The sequence below is a fragment of the Leptodactylus fuscus genome, chromosome 10 (genome assembly GCF_031893055.1).
Source record: "Leptodactylus fuscus isolate aLepFus1 chromosome 10, aLepFus1.hap2, whole genome shotgun sequence".
NCBI classification, from domain to species: domain Eukaryota; kingdom Metazoa; phylum Chordata; class Amphibia; order Anura; family Leptodactylidae; genus Leptodactylus; species Leptodactylus fuscus.
Window position 1 is genome coordinate 32,420,032 of NC_134274.1, and position 20,254 is coordinate 32,440,285.

At 40.6% G+C, this 20,254-nt stretch overlaps 2 protein-coding genes across 2 annotated transcripts in view; one reads left to right on the forward strand and one right to left on the reverse strand.

The window, feature by feature from the left end:
* Positions 1 to 2,248, forward strand: part of STAMBPL1 (STAM binding protein like 1) — a 32,529-nt gene extending 30,281 nt beyond the window's left edge. Inside the window, exons 10-11 of the mRNA XM_075257542.1 lie at positions 20 to 119; positions 1,923 to 2,248. Of these exons, the coding sequence (XP_075113643.1) occupies positions 20 to 119; positions 1,923 to 1,979 (157 nt within the window). The 3' untranslated portion in view covers positions 1,980 to 2,248. The remainder of the gene's footprint in view (positions 1 to 19; positions 120 to 1,922) is intronic.
* Positions 2,249 to 10,874: 8,626 nt separating this feature from the next.
* ACTA2 (actin alpha 2, smooth muscle) lies at positions 10,875 to 17,884 on the reverse strand. The gene is made up of 9 exons (XM_075257854.1): positions 17,765 to 17,884; positions 15,237 to 15,407; positions 14,078 to 14,206; positions 13,792 to 13,902; positions 13,331 to 13,415; positions 12,715 to 12,876; positions 12,431 to 12,622; positions 11,564 to 11,745; positions 10,875 to 11,188 (listed from the first exon to the last, which is right to left on the reverse strand). Exons 2-9 carry the CDS (start codon positions 15,363 to 15,365, stop codon positions 11,045 to 11,047), a joined length of 1,134 nt encoding a protein of 377 aa, XP_075113955.1. The 5' UTR covers positions 15,366 to 15,407; positions 17,765 to 17,884; the 3' UTR covers positions 10,875 to 11,044.
* Positions 17,885 to 20,254: the final 2,370 nt, after the last annotated feature.

Genomic DNA, 20,254 nt, shown 5'->3' on the forward strand with positions numbered 1-20,254 from the left:
TTTCCCTTCACATGTGAAGTACTGGGATCTTTCGACTCACTAATGCGGGCATGTTGGAAGTATCCGGATGTAAAAAGAAAGGGTTCCATCCTCACAGCAAAGAACCAAGGCAATTCAATGTAAGTGAATACATGTAATTTTTATAGCCATACAAAGCTATATGTGCTAATAGAAATCAATTCATTCTGTGACTAGAGACTATAGGTAATACTGATACGGTGGCAGCGGACGTTGCATTGGCTGACTACTTCTGTAACGCCGTAGTGAGTTGCTAAGTAACGCTGTGAAATTGTGTGGGGTAGTCTACGAGCTTAATGCCAAATATATCTCTATACTGTAATGTATTATTCACTTGTGCACAGCTTGCTCCAGATCTCATCTGTCCTGAGCAATGATATAAGATATATGTGTCTCCTTAGAGTAGAATTATTCTGTTGATATATATGATTAGTACGTGTCTAAGTCTGCAATGCATATACAGCTCTTGTGCTGATCGAAGAATATGATAGAAGTAGCTGACCATAGAAAGGCTACTTATATTAGCAAGTGAGAAGAGAATGATCGTGGTTATGGCGCCCTCTGGTGTTCATTTACTTTTTTGTATTTTTTTCAGAATACCACCCAATGCTGGTGGTCACACATGCTCAGTAGGGTAGTGCCTGGCCAGTATCTCTTAGGGGCTTATTCAGATGTCCACTGACTATAGTGTGTCAGTGTTCAGTTCATGTGCTCTTTGTTCTATACTCTGATAGCAGTCATGAACAAAGCTGATGTGAATGGGCACAGGTGGCAGAGTGGTTCACCAAGACTGGCACATTGGAGCCTTTAAGGCTGACACAAGAGGGGCATTCTGGTCTGCAGTGAGGGAACTAGTTCAAGTTTTAACGTTATTCCAATCCATAGGATAGCATGCCGATTGGTTGAGGTCCACCTGCTGGGAACCCCACCATTCCTGAGTATGGCGACCCTTCTAACCAAACTCAATGGCAGACAGAGCATACACATTGTCTGGGGAACTGCTAAAAATAGCCAAGCACTGAATTGAGCGATCTCCAGCAGTGCCATAAAGAATGAACACAGTGGCAATGTGTATGCTTGGCTTGGATGGGAAAATGGACCCTTATTTTCATGATTTGTCACCGTTCCAGTGGTCAGACCCTCACTGATCAGCATGTTAACTTGCAAAGAGTGATACACGTCTTGCAAAGGAACAGATGACAATTACCAGTGATGACGCTTCATAAGATTGAATGTGACCCTGGGGTAATGTGACTTTAGGGTTAACTCAGTCACGTCTTATTTTTCAGGGTATAAGAAGAGTTAGGCTCTAAAAACTACCCTAACCTCAGGTCTACAAATCCTCCTGACTGTACATTTGCTAATAATTTGACTGTATACCTCAAATCTGCTCTTCTGATCCATTGTAGGAAGAGAAGAATGGATTACACAGTATGATGGTCTTTTTAATGACCTGCAACAACGGGTCCCAAGGGAACCCATTGACGATAAGGGGGTTCGCTGGGTACCCACTGTTTTCTCTCTGACAAGTCGGAATTGTAGGCTCTTGTACAATTTCAGATCTGCAACGGAGGCTCCGAATGGAGATTCTAGCACAGATGTGAATGTGACCTAAGTGACAAAAAAACTGGGGTCTATTGAGGTATCTATGAGGATTTCGGATTATTGATGGTAAAAATAGAGCAAAACTTGATGTCAAAAATATCAGAACCCTGATGGACCCATCAAAGTCAATGGCTTGAAAAGACTTAACCCATCTGAGCTGTCGCAGCTCAATAATAAATAAAAACCATAATGCTGGTATGAACAGGGCCTTATGCTGTCATGTTCAGTACTCTTCTACTAGATGCCAGAAATGTTGTTAGAATATTCGCTGTTGACATGTTCTCTTGATTTCTTTTCAGACTTGCAGACATGTGATTGTAAAAGATGCAAAAATTTCCGTGCTGGATCTGAGGTGATAGAAACAAGAAACATCTGTATTTGCCTGCGACAGACGGATGACAATAAGGCTGCCAGTTTTCTTAGCCCATTTCCAGAATGAATCGGTGGACTGTTTTCTAATTTATACATTTTAAATGTGATAGTTTATTTATTGCTTCTGCACATTTTGGAATTTATTTTGTTTACTTTGAATTCTGTGACCGCACCGGCCGTGAGAACATCCGCCATCCCGTGTATGTAGACCGTAACATCAGACCAGGCCTGGAATTAAAAGTGCGCTTCAGATGATCTGTCTCCTCCATTTTCTTGTGTTGAAATCTCCATGTAGATATTGGTTACAGCTGGAAGGAGGCTCTAGTACCCTGTTGGGCGGCCTCTAGCCATACAAGATGAAATATGGTTGGACATGGTGGCATGCAGCTGGGCCTATAGATCCTGGATATTTGTAGGTTGCTGGATCTAGCATCCCTGATGGTCCCATAACTACTTGGTGGTAAATCTGGTGGCCAGGTAGGGCAAGCAGAACTTTTCATTATGAGATTGATATCATATCACCAAAAAGGACAGGATCCTTAATAAGTGTGAATATGATGCAAGCACTCAGATTCATGGTCTTTACCTGTCAGTAGGTAGCGGTGCATTGTGGGAACCATTGTGGGAACCAGTCACACAACTTGTAAGGATCCACACTGTTCTATAAGGGCCGTCCAGTAAATTATGGCATGGCCCATGTAATTCTGTACTAGAAAAAAATCTCCCCTTAAAGTTTCATACAGAGGAACATGGATTGCCTACCACCCTATAGTATGGACCTGCAGGGAATCTATCTGCCTGCTGCACATGGCTCCAGTATATAAAAATATGCCAGAGACAAGAATATAAGAAAAGGCTGAGCAGGTAAATTGAGGACAAATGACCGATGTAATAGATGAATGGAGCATTTTGGGTGGAGTTACCTTTTATCAATGGAAACGCCCGTATGGACTGATACTATAATTTGCTCTCCGTTATGCTACAGCAGCACCGAATTGTTCTGTGGCAATGTAAGATAAGGTCGATGAAACCACATTTGGTTGGAAGTTCACAGAGACTGAGGTCAAGTTATTCTGTGGTTGTATATTAACTTTAATGTGTTTTCTAGTAAGAGTCCAATTACTTCCTGAGGCATACTGTAACTTGCCAGATGCTGACGCCAAAGGTTTACATGCCCGAGCTATGGAGACTTAGCATGAGAAACCGTCTGATGGTAAATCATTTCTCTCACGGACTCAAATCTTTTAGAATTTTGTTAATCCCCCTATATATAACAAATTTTATGGATCACTGGCGGGTTCCTTTTATGGGGCTGCTAGAGTCACCATCATGGTACACCACTGCTGTAAATGGAGTACGTAGAGGAAATGTTGGGGTCCCATTCTTGTGATCACTGAGAATCCAAGTGATTGAACTCATTTATACCCTATCCTGCGGATAGGAGATAAATGTTATTAAAGGAAAAGTGTTGTGAAAAAATCATCTACTATTTAAAATACATTTTTAGATTAAACTGATGTGTACAAGCCATCGTCGCACGTGATGTGGGTGCATCTATTAAGGGTCAATTCACTCCACTCCCTCATTCTTGTATTCACCCCTTCACTCAGGCTGCAAATTCAGCATAAATCATACCCAAAGAACTGGGCATACCTATCTTGCTCACTGGCTCCAAGATGTAACATAAAGTTCCAAGTTATTCACAGTCTCTTCTAAGGTGAAGTTCCTGGCTTGTGCTTAGTTATGCCTCCTGTCAGTCTATGCCACCTCTTTCCCCTTCCACATCTTGAACAAGCTGGGGAGTGGCTGATTTCATCTGTGCCTTGGAAAGAGGGATACTACACAGATGGCTGAAGTCATTGTCCGGTTAACACTTATGCTTGGCTGCTGAAGAAGCTGTAAAGTAATAAACATGTCTTGGCAGTATGTCTGGTTTTGATGGCAGAAAGAAATATTTTTACCCCTGACCCTCCCTGACATTACTTGTATACACACATACCAAAGTAATAGACTGATGACAAATTCATAAACAATATATTCACCAATGATTATATATATATATATATATATATATATATATACACAAAAAGCAGGCGCACACCAAAAGAGTATGTGGTAAAAAAAAGTGAAGGACGTTTATTGCCGCACTTATGGTCATAATTGTATACGCATGATATAAATGTACATACCATGTATGAGATAACACTTACTCAGGGAATACCTCTACCACTAAAAACTAGAACTGTCAATTTACATTCATTGGGTACCTTATACCCACTTACACTGCCAGGAAAGACATAGAGAGTATAAAGAAGGGAAGAGAAAAGTACTTGCTGTGCGTCGGCTCCAGATACCACAGCAACCCAAGGGCACTTACTGTAGTGAAATAACACCCCTTCACACCAAGTGGGCCATGCCTCCGATGGTTACCCCTCCACACAAGGGGGTCATACCTCCGATGGTTACCCCTCCACACCAGGGAGCCATACCTCCAATGCTTACCCCTGCACTGGGCTACACCCAAGGTGGTTGCCCATTACTGCCCAAATTATAAGTAACTTCAAGGACCGGCTGCATTATATGATGTAACATATAATAATAGTAATCCATATACTTATCTGGATACAGACTGCAAATGCTCCTAAGTCACCGGCTACACATGAAGACTAAGAAATACAATAATCCGGTGCAGTATTTGTCTAATATCCATTGTCTAAATATATTGGGCCCTAATACAGAGGTCATAAATAGATCATTAGACGCCATATAAATTACCCCCAGCCACAAGCACAGGCTCAGGGGCACCATAACACCCAGAATGGCATACCACATATAATACACCACTCCCCGGGACACCCCCAGCAGGATCCCCAAGACCAGCCAGACCAAGATAAATAATCCTAGGGGAAACTAACCACCATGTTTCCCCACCTCTGACAATTTCAACTAACTCCAAGAACCCCCACCAATTGAAAGTAACCTGTATATAGTATAGCCAGTATACACAATATGACCCATATACAGCCCTGAGGAATTATATATAAATGATTAACTTATCCCCAGCATGATCAGTATTAGCAGAGCTGGAGACATATACAGGGAATATCAGTGCGGCCGCCATTACCCTCAGCACACTGTATATCTGATATCACTGTCCCTCTCTCACCACAGGACCTCCATTACATGTGACCTCTCAGCTCCACCATAGAGAGACCCTCAGTCCTCACGTACAACCTGCATTATACAGCAGTATATATATATATATATATATATATATATATATATATACTGTATATATATATATATATATATATACTATATATATATATATATATATATATATATATATATATATATATATACTGTATATATATCAGTCATATCTGCAGTGTGTGAAATAAATACAGGAGGGGACTCTATTTCTGTATATAGCCTGAGGTATTACAGCAGTATATATGATATGTCAGCCATGTCTGTGGTATATACATGAGACGACCCTGTGACTGTATATATCCTGAGGTAATACTGCAGTATATATGATATATCAGTCATGTGTAAGGTAGATACATGAGAGGACCCTGTGACTGTATATATCCTGAGGTAATATTGCAGTATATATATCAGTCATGTGTAAGGTAATACATGAGAGGACCCTGTGACTGTATATATCCTAAGGTAATACTGCAGTTTATAGGATATATCAGCCATGCCTGCAGTGTCTGTGGTATATACATGAAGGGACTCTGTGCCTGTATATATCCTGAGGTAATACTGCAGTATATAGGATATATCAGCCATGCCTGCAGTGTCTGTGGTATATACATGAAGGGACTCTGTACCTGTATATATCCTGAGGTAATACTGCAGTATATAGGATATATCAGTCATGTGTAAGGTAATACATGAAGGGACCCTGTGACTGTATATATCCTGAGGTAATACTGCAGTATATATGATATATCAGTCATGTGTAAGGTAATACAAGAGGGGACTGTGTGCCTGTATATATCCTGAGGTAATACTGCAGTTTATAGGATATATCAGCCATGCCTGCAGTGTCTGTGGTATATACATGAAGGGACTCTGTGCCTGTATATATCCTGAGGTAATACTGCAGTATATACAGTACAGTTGGTGATACTAATCTAGTAGTGCTGTGTAATGTGAATGTGGTCACACCAGTGTTGTGTGAGGTGACACAGCAGACATGTATGATGAAGGATGGAGCAGACAGGAAGTGACATCTATTCCTAATCTCCTCCCTCCCTACAGTAACACACTAGGCACTATATACTCCTACTTCTGGATATATACAGATATATACTCCTACTGCTGAATATACACAGATATATACTACTACTGCTGGATATATACAGATATATACTCCTACTGCTGAATATACACAGATATATACTACTACTGCTGGATATATACAGATATATACTCCTACTGCTGAATATACACAGATATATACTCCTACTGCTGGATATACACAGATATATACTCCTACTGCTGGATATACACAGATATATACTCCTACTGCTGGATATACACAGATATATACTCCTACTGCTGAATATACACAGATATATACTCCTACTGCTGGATATACACAGATATATACTCCTACTGCTGGATATACACAGATATATACTCCTACTGCTGGATATACACAGATATATACTCCTACCTCTGGATATATACAGATATATACTCCTACTGCTGAATATACACAGATATATACTACTACTGCTGGATATATACAGATATATACTCCTACTGCTGAATATACACAGATATATACTACTACTGCTGGATATATACAGATATATACTCCTACTGCTGAATATACACAGATATATACTCCTACTGCTGGATATACACAGATATATACTCCTACTGCTGGATATACACAGATATATACTCCTACTGCTGGATATACACAGATATATACTCCTACTGCTGAATATACACAGATATATACTCCTACTGCTGGATATACACAGATATATACTCCACACAGATATATACTCCTACTGCTGAATATACAGTCCTATGAAAAAGTTTGGGCACCCCTATTAATCTTAATCATTTTTAGTTCTAAATATTTTGGTGTTTGCAACAGCCATTTCAGTTTGATATATCTAATAACTGATGGACACAGTAATATTTCAGGATTGAAATGAGGTTTATTGTACTAACAGAAAATGCGCAATATGCATTAAACCAAAATTTGACCGGTGCAAAAGTATGGGCAACTCAACAGAAAAGTGACATTAATATTTAGTAGATCCTCCTTTTGCAAAGATAACAGCCTCTAGTCGCTTCCTGTAGCTTTTAATCAGTTCCTGGATCCTGGATGAAGGTATTTTGGACCATTTCTTTCTACAAAACAATTCAAGTTCAGTTAAGTTTGATGGTCGCCGAACATGGACATATATATATATATATATATATATATATATATATATATATATGATCTGAAAACAAAGATTGTTCAACATAGTTGTTCAGGGGAAGGATACAAAACGTTGTCTCAGAGATTTAACCTGTCAGTTTCCACTGTGAGGAACATAGTAAGGAAATGGAAGAGCACAGGGACAGTTCTTGTTAAGCCCAGAAGTGGCAGGCCAAGAAAAATATCAGAAAGGCAGAGAAGAAGAATGGTGAGAACAGTCAAGGACAATCCACAGACCACCTCCAAAGAGCTGCAGCATCATCTTGCTGCAGATGGTGTCACTGTGCATCGGTCAACTATACAGCGCACTTTGCACAAATAGAAGCTGTATGGGAGAGTGATGAGAAAGAAGCCGTTTCTGCACGTACGCCACAAATAGAGTTGCCTGAGGTATGAAAAAGCACATTTGGACAAGGCAGCTTCATTTTGGAAACAAAAATTGAGTTGTTTGGTTATAAAAAAAAGGCGTTATGCATGGCGTCCAAAAAGAAACAGCATTCCAAGAAAAACACATGCTACCCACTGTAAAATTTGGTGGAGGTTCCATCATGCTTTGGGGCTGTGTGGCCAATGCCGGCATCGGGAATCTTGTTAAAGTTGAGAGTCGCATGGATTCCACTCAGTATCAGCAGATTCTTGAGAATAATGTTCAAGAATCAGTGACGAAGTTGAAGTTACGCCGGGGATGGATATTTCAGCAAGACAATGATCCAAAACACCGCTCCAAATCCTCAGGCATTCATGCAGAGGAACAATTACAATGTTCTGGAATGGCCATCCCAGTCCCCAGACCTGAATATCATTGAACATCTGTGGGATGATTTGAAGCGGGCTGTCCATGCTCGGCGACCATCTAACTTAACTGAACTTGAATTGTTTGTCCAAAATACCTTTATCCAGGATCCAGGAACTGATTAAAAGCTACAGGAAGCGACTAGAGGCTGTTATCTTTGCAAAAGGAGGATCTACTAAATATTAATGTCACTTTTCTGTTGAGGTGCCCATACTTTTGCACCGGTCAAATTTTGGTTTAATGCATATTGCACATTTTCTGTTAGTACAATAAACCTCATTTCAATCCTGAAATATTACTGTGTCCATCAGTTATTAGATATATCAAACTGAAATGGCTGTTGCAAACACCAAAATATTTAGAACTAAAAATGATTAAGATTAATAGGGGTGCCCAAACTTTTTCATAGGACTGTACATAGATATATACTCCTACTGCTGAATATACACAGATATATACTCCTACTGCTGAATATACACAGATATATACTCCTAAAGCTGAATATACACCGATATATTCTTAAAGATTAACCAGTCTGCATAAATCTACACAACTTCTGCACAAAGAAGAAACTGCAGGAGTTATTGGTTCCCCCATCCCAAAGTCACGTCCCCCTAGGTGGCAAACCCCAGCCGAATGGGGCCCATTTTGATCTTTGCTATAGGACCCCCTCTTCTATGTGTATACCATTCCACAGTAGTTTATATTCTGTCTCATCCCAAAAGTATAAGCTAAACAGTCTGCTTTACGATGAAATCCTATGAAGTGAATGTATGTATTCATCCTGCAACACTCTAGAGATTATTAAGTGACAGAATGTGGGAAGAGACTTCAATGGTTATAGGTTTTTTTTCCATTGGAAATAGAGGAAGTCCAAAAAATGTCTTCCTTGTGCTCTGTCTATGTATCCCACACCCCTAGCACTGACTTCCATGTATATACTGTACGTATGTGTGAATGATATACACATTTTTTCAATTTTTCCAGTTCTAGATAGGGGAGAGTAAAACTGGAGCGAGACATAACGAAAAGGCTTCCAGCCCTATAGACTTCTAATCCTACAGAAAAGCATGGAAAAGTTTGGTGAAAATCTTATCTATAGGGCCCCTTTTCTCATAGATTTCATTTTGGGTCAACAAAAGCTTTCAGGCCCCAGAAATTGAATGTAAATTGATTTTTGCAGCCTTATTTCCTCAATAGCATGAGTGGATTAGACCAGCAGGAGAGCCATTTACAGAAACAAGTTAGCAGCAAATCAGTTGGTGTTTAGGTCAGGAAATGTTGCCAAAATTGGAGCACAAAGTAACATATCATGGCATAAAATGTAACTCGGGTTCAGTCAAAGCTCACCTTGACTCCATTCTTGTTGCAATGGACAAGGAGGCTCCCCGACTCGTCATCACTTTTGGCTCCTGCGATAATCTTTGGCCACATCAGTGTCCATACAGACTGGTGCCTAAGGATGACATCAGACATGGCCGCCTATTTAAAGTAAGCTCAGCTAATGTTCATGGCTAGAGATGAGCGAACACTTAGGAAATCCACGTCGCCACTGCAATCAATATTACTTGTTAGTGTTCCCCTTGTGTGTGCTCTGGATTTCAGGTCAGATGCCCCCTTTAAGTGCAAGTTAATAGAGTCAGCAGAACACACTTACAAAAGATCTGTGGCTCTTCTGTACTAATACACATGTGGATGTCAACCTGCTATGATGCGCAGAACAGATCTCAAGGATAAAACTTAGCACAACCAAATAATAGCCCTGGAGCTCATAGGGTCCTGTGCCCTATAGGAGCGAACCAGGATTGAAAATAGCTTGTAGAACCATAATTTGGAAGAAGGGGGCAGAAGCTTCCAGAAACAACAAAGCAGCATTTTTTTTTTAAATACAAGGTCTACTATGTTCTTCTCACACATTTGTGGTGCATGTGACCCCAATGCTGAGTGCCGGAGGGGCCCAGGGCTTGGTAAGCAAATTGAATATCTGCATTGTTGGTTGGAAAATGTAAACGGAAAACTTAATTATGACAGTGTTGTCTGATTGAATTGCAGAAGAATTTGCCGTAGCTATAAGAGGTGCAGAGGTAGCAATCACTACCGGGTCCTGGAGCCTCTGGGGGCCCAAAGACTTCTCTACAGTGTAAGAAGACACCAGTATTATAGATTGCACATGATAAAGGGGAACCCATATTTGCATTAGGGTCTATGATTTTCAGGTCACGCCTCTGTACAGAGCCCCTTAAACTATAATGTTGAGTTACAAATCAGCGAATTGAAAAATAACATGTACCCTCAATTTCTTATGAAAATGAGGCGCTGCAGCAGCTGTGATCATCTAACCTGTATAGTGAATTGTTTAGAATTGAACTTGCGGCATTAGACAATGTCTTGACCCCACCAATGTATTCACATCATTGACTTCGCATGGAACCATACCCCACATTTGTCATTTTTGTTAGGGCAAAAGAGACAACCGTGCCTCTACCTCCTTACTAAAACATCAATACATTTGTATTTATACTTTTTTTGGCCCATTTAATCATTTGTAGTTAATCCACTAGGTGTCACTCTAACTGCATAGCCATATACAGTATATACACCTCAGTGATAACATAAACCACTCAGTCATTCATTTGTAGAATAGATTAAGCTTTATTCATAACAAACAAAACAAAACAAAAAAATACTTTATCGAATTAGAGCCTAAGACGTATTTTGGAATGAAATGGTGGCCATGTACTTGGAGTACACTTGAAGATATATTTTGGAATTGAAGACAATATAAAAGGAAAGAACATTTAAAAGCATTTGCGGTGCACAATGGAGGGGCCGGCTTCATCGTATTCTGGTTTGCTGATCCACATCTGCTGGAAGGTAGACAGGGAAGCCAAGATGGATCCACCAATCCAGACAGAGTACTTGCGTTCTGGAGGAGCAATGATCTGGAGGGACAGAGGGAAAAAGTCAGTGACTCAAGGATATGCTCAAAGTACTGATATATATAATGTATTGATATCTCTGCAATAAATCTGCTGCATGTGGATTCACTCCTACGCTGTTAAGTCTTGGTATAAGTCAGAAGACTCGCTTCCACTGAAAGTGGAAACCCCCATTATCAACAATACAGATGCAATGTGGTGGGTTATTTCCTTTCTAAACCATATTTGACATATAGGAAACACACATATTTGATCTGAAGAAGTGGCTGTAGATAAAGTGATATTATGATGGTATATTTCTAGTGCCGTAGTCTGATAACAATGGACAAACAAGTCCCTGGAAAGTACTATCGAGGTCCAATAATGTGCAACATTTACCTTGATTTTCATTGTGCTGGGAGCCAAAGCAGTGATTTCTTTTTGCATTCTGTCAGCAATGCCAGGGTACATGGTGGTACCTCCTGACAATACGTTGTTGGCATACAGATCCTTCCTGATATCAATGTCGCATTTCATGATGCTGTTGTAAGTGGTTTCATGGATACCAGCAGATTCCATTCCTGTGTAGTGTAATGTTATAGGTTAGCACACATATACAATTTACTGATCACAGTCTTATGAATAAAAAATAGTGGTTGCATCGGTGATCAAACCGGTGATCAATCATCAAACCATCCTAAACAGTGGCCAAGTCATCTTAAAGGAGCACTAAACCTATAAATGAATGGTAAAAGTACACAAATATTGTTGCCCCCACTGTTTGCCAGCCTGCAGAATATTCTGTGTGACACTGGGTTCAGACGAGTGTTGGGGGCCTGAACGATGGAGAGGCAGACCACTAAAATAGTGGTTAGACACAGACCCCGGTGAACCCCATTGACTATAACAGGGTCCAGCAGATTAAAATGTCCTTCAATGAAAAGGTGGAAAGAAAGGAAGGAAGTGCTGTGATATTTTTCTATGCTTTGGTTTTAAGGGAAGCTGTCTAAAAAATCCTATCGCAAAGCTATCTGCTTACAAAGCTAGAATCTGCAAACCATGGCTTCACTGCGCCTGCACCAGATGTTAGGCGCATGTGCATTGAAGCTTCACTAGACCACTTTGCAGGCCCGGGAGCATCAGAGATGAGTCCAATGCAACAACTCATCAGACCTACCTATCTATCTATCTATCTATCTATCTATCTGTATAGTCCATTTAGTCACATGCTTGTTATTACATAATGAATTTATTCATAGAACTTACCAATGAATGAGGGCTGGAAGAGGGTTTCAGGGCAGCGGAACCTCTCATTGCCAATGGTGATGACCTGACCGTCCGGAAGTTCATAGCTCTTTTCAAGGGAAGAAGAAGAGGCAGCAGTGGCCATTTCATTTTCGAAGTCCAGAGCCACATAGCACAGCTTCTCTTTGATGTCACGGACAATTTCACGCTCAGCTATACACAGGAGAAAAGTCAATGATTATTTTCTTGTTTCTAGTCCCTAATGTAAGTTCAATGGATTCCTGTTGTAAAACTATCAGCCTTACCAGTAGTTACAAAAGAATAGCCGCGTTCAGTCAAGATCTTCATGAGGTAGTCTGTTAGGTCACGACCAGCCAGATCAAGACGCATAATGGCATGAGGGAGGGCATAACCTTCATAAATTGGTACATTGTGGGTGACACCATCACCAGAGTCAAGTACGATACCTAGGACAGGAAAATGTTAGTTAGTTAACTAGTGATATCTAGAAGTAGCTATATATATATATATATATATATATATATATATATATATATGTTTTACAGTTCTGTCCATCCTACAGAAGATCTTCACAGCTAGCTCCTAAGCGATTATGTCCCCAATTTATATTAATTTTATTGCTGGATTAATTGGACTTTTGAAGTTTCCACTTAGAAGGTCTACACAGAGGCATAACATGATCCTCCTGGGTCTCAATGCAAATTCTATACCAGACCTCCCAACTATAATGTATTGCTTATAGCACTGGTCTCCTCATATTAAGGTGAGCTACCTTATAGACCCCTATAGAGCCTGGGCCCGAATGTATCAGTACCCTTCTGCACCCCCTCAGGTTATGCTCATAGGTCTACAGCAGTATGAACATGGCGGCTTCTTGACTCTAGTTCGGATTTTACTTACCAGTTGTACGGCCAGAAGCATAAAGGGATAGCACCGCCTGGATAGCAACATACATTGCTGGTACGTTGAAGGTCTCAAACATAATCTGCAAGGAAAGGAATTATTGTGAGACCTTAAAACACCATTAAATGAACACACTCTAAACATAGACTCTGCAAGAGAACCACAACTTTTCTATGGTATGAGTATCCCTATAAAGAAGCTACATATAGGATAAAATAATAAAGTACATGTATTAGGGTCAGAGGTCTTTTGACGGGGGCTTATCTATAAGGGGGCTGGCTCAGCATATACTCCGAGTGCTGAATGAAGGGGTAGCCAGCAGGTCATGTTGCCTTGCCAGAGTATTAACATTCAAGGCTAGGGAAACAATCTGTATTTTCGCAGTAAGGCCTAGTGTAGCTACACCTTTATAGTTTCTATCCGACTTGTTGGTCTATAATATGGACTAGTATTTTTACCTGGGTCATTTTTTCACGGTTAGCTTTGGGATTCAATGGAGCCTCTGTGAGAAGGGTTGGGTGTTCCTCTGGAGCCACACGTAATTCATTGTAGAAACTGTGATGCCAGATCTTTAAGAGAGACATGAAAAAATGAGTTGACAGTCCAACACCAATCGAGCTCTGTAGCTGTATACTATTCATATATTATGTAGATATTATAGGTATTTTATTCTTAGCTCATTAGATTAGATATAGTAACCAAACAACAATGGTGCATATGACATATGAAACTGGTAAAGGTTACCTTCTCCATGTCATCCCAGTTTGTGATGATGCCATGTTCAATAGGGTACTTCAGTGTAAGGATACCTCTCTTGCTCTGAGCTTCATCACCAACATAGCTGTCCTTCTGACCCATACCTACCATCACACCCTGTGTAAGGAGGAGATAACAGATTATACATATGTACTGTTTGTACAGTGTAGTAGTGGCACAGGGGGTAAAGGCCTAGTAGTGGTAGTCGTATCTATAGGTAGCAGAAGGTACAGGGAGTAAAGGCCTAGTAGTGGTAGTTGTATCTATAGGTGGCAGAAGGTACAAGGGATAAAGGCCTAGTAGTGTAGTTGTATTTATAGGTGGCAGAAGGTACAGGGAGTAAAGGCCTAGTAGTGGTAGTTGTACCTATAGGTAGCAGAAGGTACAGGCCTAATAGTGGTAGTTGTACCTATAGGTAGCAGAATGTACAGGGGTAAAGGCTTAGTAGTGGTAGTTGTATTTATAAGTGGCAGAAGGTACAGGGAGTAAAGGCCTAGTATTGGTAGTTGTACCTATAGGTAGCAACCATGTAAATCAATGTTAGACCTGTTAAAGAACCTTAATGGGATTTTTTCTTTGATGGCCTACTGTTAGGCTATCGATATCTGATCAGGGGGTGACCAACACCCAGCCTCCTCACAGATCAGCCGCCTGGTACTATACAGTGTACTGAGCAGAAATAAAATGGCTCTATACATTACATAGTGGCGGTATGCACTATTATAGCTCAGCTTCCATGCACATTAATAAGAGCTGAGCTGCAGTAATGGCCACACTGTATAGTGCTAGGCCTGGCAGCCATCCTGAACAGATGATCAGAGGTTGGCCCTTACCGACTGGATATTAATGTCCTATCCTAACAATATTCCAACAGTCCAAGTGTACATATTAGCACTGCACTATTTATCAGTCTCAGTATGTGATAGACAAGATGAGACCATATGATGAATTATAGTATTAAAAGCCTAATAACATAATACAACATAAAGAGCGGGGTGACAATGGTAGTATAAGGAAATATCCCAAGCCCTATAGTACAAAATATATAAGGGATAAACAAGATATGGTAAGAAATGGTGTTAGCAGTTGTGCATGTATGGTGGGTGACTGGTACAGAGTGCGCTATCCCTCAGTCACCCTTTCTTACCTGATGCCTGGGACGACCCACGATGGAAGGGAATACTGCTCTCGGAGCGTCATCCCCAGCGAAGCCAGCCTTACAAAGTCCAGAACCATTGTCGCACACCAATGCAGTAGTATCTTCTTCGTCGCACATTTTGTTTTGTTATAACTTACTCAAGACTCTCAAACAAGAAAACTGTGGAGGAAATATACCAGAAAAACATAAGTTTTGGAAAATTTCAAAACATTTTTTTTTGTTTAAAATTAAAATGAATATAATAACTTAATAACTGAGAAAATTGTATTCAGAATATGGAACCTTATGTTGGGATCTTATTTCAGGAATGATCACTTTGATCCATAATGTGTAGGTATCAGCTATAGTGTAAAGTTAAAGGGTTTGTCCCATATATGTCATATTAGTACTGTCAAGCAGCAGGCACCCTCACTTTTCCCCAAAATCTGTACCAGGACCTCCAACTATAATTCCTTGTTTATAGAACTGGTCTCCTCATATTAAGAAGAGACACCTTATGGACCCCCTAAGGCTCCTGGGACCAGGTGTGACCGAACCCACTGTTCACATGACCCTGGTTCTGAGCAATTTTGTCCTTTTTTTTTCCATAGAATATAATGAAAATTTTGGATATCTCCTGCACAAATATTTTGCAGAAAATACAGCAATACTTTCCTCAAATCTTAATGGTTATTTAGTTTAATCCATTTTTTTGGTCTTTGTAGGACCAAAAAGACAGATTAATCAATAGACAACAATTGATCCCAAGGGACCCCATTGAGTAAAATGGGGTCCATCGGGTATTTTCTCCCTGAGAAAGTTGGACTTTTCAAACTGCAATTCCAGACGGACTGTGCACCGGATGGACTTAACATAGGTGCAATTTTGTGAGTAGTACTTACTGACAAAAATGTGCGACCAATAATAATCTATATGGCAACCCCGCCCACTATATGTAGGCGTGGTTTGGGATGTAGTTAGGCTACAGCTTTGTAGGTTCGTACCCCCTTACCAAACTAACTAAAGATTTTTGGAACAATGTTTATATAAATCTGCAATATATTAGGTCATAATACAACAAATGTATCTGGCCGTCTCATATTGTAATATAAAAATCGTGACTTTGTTATGTTGTAATCAGAGCAATAAGTAGCAGACTATAATGAAGAAGCCATATGTGTACAAGAAACTCCCTATGGGAAATCCCTAGGGGGCGTCACCTGTGCTCTAACCACACGATCCACTGACTACCTTATTATTATCATGCTACATGTTGGAAAAAAAGTCATACGTGTAAAACAAGATCTCCACATTTCACAATAGGAATGACTCATCTGGATACTTTGGCGATTTCTGAAAATCCCCTTTAAGATAGTTTTACACAGAGTGACTTTTTGAAAAAAAATCTATTGCAGTTTTTGGAGACAAAGCCAGAAGTGAATCCTTCCTTTCCAATTCCTGGCTTTGGCTCGAAAAACTGCTGTATGTGAATCCAGCCCTAAAATGTCTAATTCTTATTCTGTATCCGTTGTGTTAAAAAAATAAAAAAGTCCAAAAGAAATCAAATGTGTTCTGGAGAAAGCCGCTGCTTGTAGGAGTGCAGGCAGGCAGTGCTTGTCTAGATGCCCCATATGAATGAAGTGACGGCTCACAACATCCATTTCCTAATTAGGAAATAGTCTGTCAATGGTCTGTTTTGGGAGCAGAATTCCAGGTCAGGGGTTTTGTTCTTTCTAACTCCCTTCCAAGACGTACTGCCAGCCAAATGAAAAAAGACAGTCGGGGAGGGGCAGAGAAAAACGCAGAATTTAGAGAACTACTCCAAGCACAAGCCATATTTAGTCATAGACTAGCAAACCGATGAGTACGGGTATAGCAGAGCTGAGTTCGTTATTTGGCATAAATCATCAATCTGTGAGTACAGGAATGCAGGTAATCCTTCTCATCTACCAAAATAACAAATTCAGCTCTGCTACATCATTACATATGATCCTGTGAAAGCAGGTTCCACCTCCTGTCAAGCTGTCTTACAAAGTACAGGCCTGTATCAGCAGACAGCCAGACCATTACAAGGCTCATAACCATTAGCCTCTAGACCCGCACTTACTCCTATCACCGTCTAGTCACAATGTCTCAGCCCCGTCCACACAACCCTTATCATTTGGTCCCAGGCGACAAACGGTTAAGCATCTGCTTCCAGTTTTCTTTGAGAGAATTTCCCAAAGCACATGAAAAAAATAGTTTCTTAAGCGCTGGCAGCCACTTAAGTAAAATTGACAGATGTAGCAGAGCTGAGTTTGCATGATTTTTTTTTTCTATCTTAGTGAATGCAAAGTCGCATAAAGGTTGCAATAATGACTATGACTCGGCTCTGCTATATCTTTACTGTAGATTCCAAAACTATTCCATGCACGTATAAAGTTTATGAAGCAGAAAGGAAACAATTGTTTAAAGAAGGAGGAAAGAAATGCAGTCTGCCTTGTCGCCAATCCAATGGCAGTGCAAGCCGAGTACACAAGTGACTGGGTATCACTTACCCTGACGGTGCTTTGCTGGGGTTAGCTGCTCCGGGATGGTGCACTGGAAATCTGGAACATGTTTGACTATATAGTCTGTTGGCCTCTTCCCCTCCCACCAGCTTCCCAAAGAAGGAGCACAGACAGACTTCAACCCCATCTCTCACTCTAACACATCCATATAGGGACCTCAAGACAAAAACCTCTAATCTGGGTGGATGAGGACCCTGGGTCTCTTCCATTGCATTCCATTATAGTACTCAAGAAACAGGAGGAGATTTCAGCTGTGGAATATAAACAAATGTAAAAATTCAGGACAGCTGGTAAAATACTGTCATACTGTACTAGTGACAGGCCGCCCCTGGCATCACATAAACATACTTCCATACAGGGCAGATACATCGTACAAGGTATTATGCGGCGCACTGTCAATGTATGAGTTAATGTAGGAATCTGTTCTCCAAAAAGGGAGTGACGGAGGAATCCCAGCCATAGAGGGGCCAGGATTGGTAAGTGACGGCGGGGGCCCCACAAGCACTATTATATTCAGGGGTCTTTTCGGACCCCCAAGTATAACGATCAGAGGACCAGGAGAGGTAAGATAACATAAAAAACTGTGTTACTTACCTCTCCAGGCTCCGGTCTACTTGCATGACGTCATATGACCCACAACGCAGGGCCCGGTCACATGACGTCCTGTAAGATGGCCGACAGCGACGGAGAATGCAGGGGAGTCGGGAGGTAGGTAAGTAACAGTAGTTTGTTATGTTTATATCCCTCTGGGGATATAATTATTATAATTATACTTAATAATTATTATAATTATTATTATACTCTGGGGTCTGTATGGGGACTGGGGCCAGTATGGGGACATTTTACTGTGTGCAGGGGCTACTATGGGGACATAATACTGAGTGCATGGGCCAATATGGGGTGTTATAGTGAGCACAGAAATGCACGCGGGGGGGGGGGCTCAGTAGGGGTCAGTTGGTCGAGGTCTTCCGTGTCGGTCGGGGGGCATGTCAAAAGTTCGCCACGGAGACCCGCCATTCCTAGTTACGCCACTGCATGTAGGGTACACTATGTAAAGATATCAGGCTTCATTAACCCATTCACTGCTATTAGGCTGAAGACACCTATTGAGGTTTTGCTGAGCCAAGGACAGTAGAGGATTTAATGGAAATGCTTCTCCTTCCCACCGGGTCCTCTCATTGCTTTGGCTCAAAATAATGCAGGAAAATCTGCTCCAAAAAAAAGACAACAAAATCTGAATGGGAAGTTTTCAGGTGTATATGGGTGTTAATTTGGTGTTACTTTGGTGCATGGTCCTTTTTTATGCTAAAGATGTGTCCCATTGTTTGTTCAGCTCCTAGCATGAAAATGAGCAAAGCAGGGCAAAGAGCAAGGTGGCTGGGGGCAGGAATAGCTTGGCCTGACAAATTTATTATAACTCATGCCAAAAAGCTGGCATGAAATCTGCAACAGTTCCTGACTCAGAGGAGGACACACAAGTTATTAGGAGGCCGGAGCTTTCTAATAATCCAGGTGTGCCTCGTGCCAGACAGGGCTTCATTAAGACTACATAGGAAACGCCTGGTGTAATAATTCACCCCAATGTGTGTCTTCAACCTTAAAATCACTTATACATCACCTGTCAATAGCTATCTGCTTACCCAGTATACGTATGAACACTAACAATGTGCAGGTATTATACGTTTCAGTTATTTTTTCCTTCATGTATCTTGGTTTCTAAAAAAAATAAGTTACATTGCAATTAATGAAATGTAATCGTATAATGTTACGTGTCATAACATATCCTAATATATAAATAAATAATAGTTCATGTTATACATCATAATATAACTAATAATAATAATAAAAAATAATCATAAAAAATAATAATAATAATAATAATAAATAATGGTACACATCATAACTTGTGCTAGTGCTTCTACTACTACTAAAAATAATTCATGTTACATATAATATATACTGGAAGTTACGTTTATTACAAGCTAATAATAATATACATAAAACAGCCTCTCTAATGTAAAGCTTTGAAGAAATCTGGATAGAACCCATGTATGAACATGGCCGAAGGCCAATTTTATTTATCAGTATGCATGTGGAGTGTGGGAAAAAACACCCAGTGAAAGTCCACACAAATCCTCATGCAGATTGTTGTCAGATTATAACCCAGGACTCCAGTCCTGGCAGGGCATCAGTGCTAACCCCTGAGCCACTATGCGGCCAAGCTGAGAAGATCGGTCTTAGGCCCTAGTTGCAGACACCATGGCGAGTTTTTCCCGGATAGCACACTGAGCCAATCATTTCTGTTGGCCCAAGCACATGTCTGTGAATTACACAGCCCCTTTTGTGGGCTGACAGGCTGGGAAAGCAAAACTCAGGACAGGTCGTATTCCTATTCTGCTTCTGCGGCTCCTATTGATTGAATGAATAGGATCATGGCTAGCACAGTCGTGTGCCACCACCTTATAAATGACATGTCAT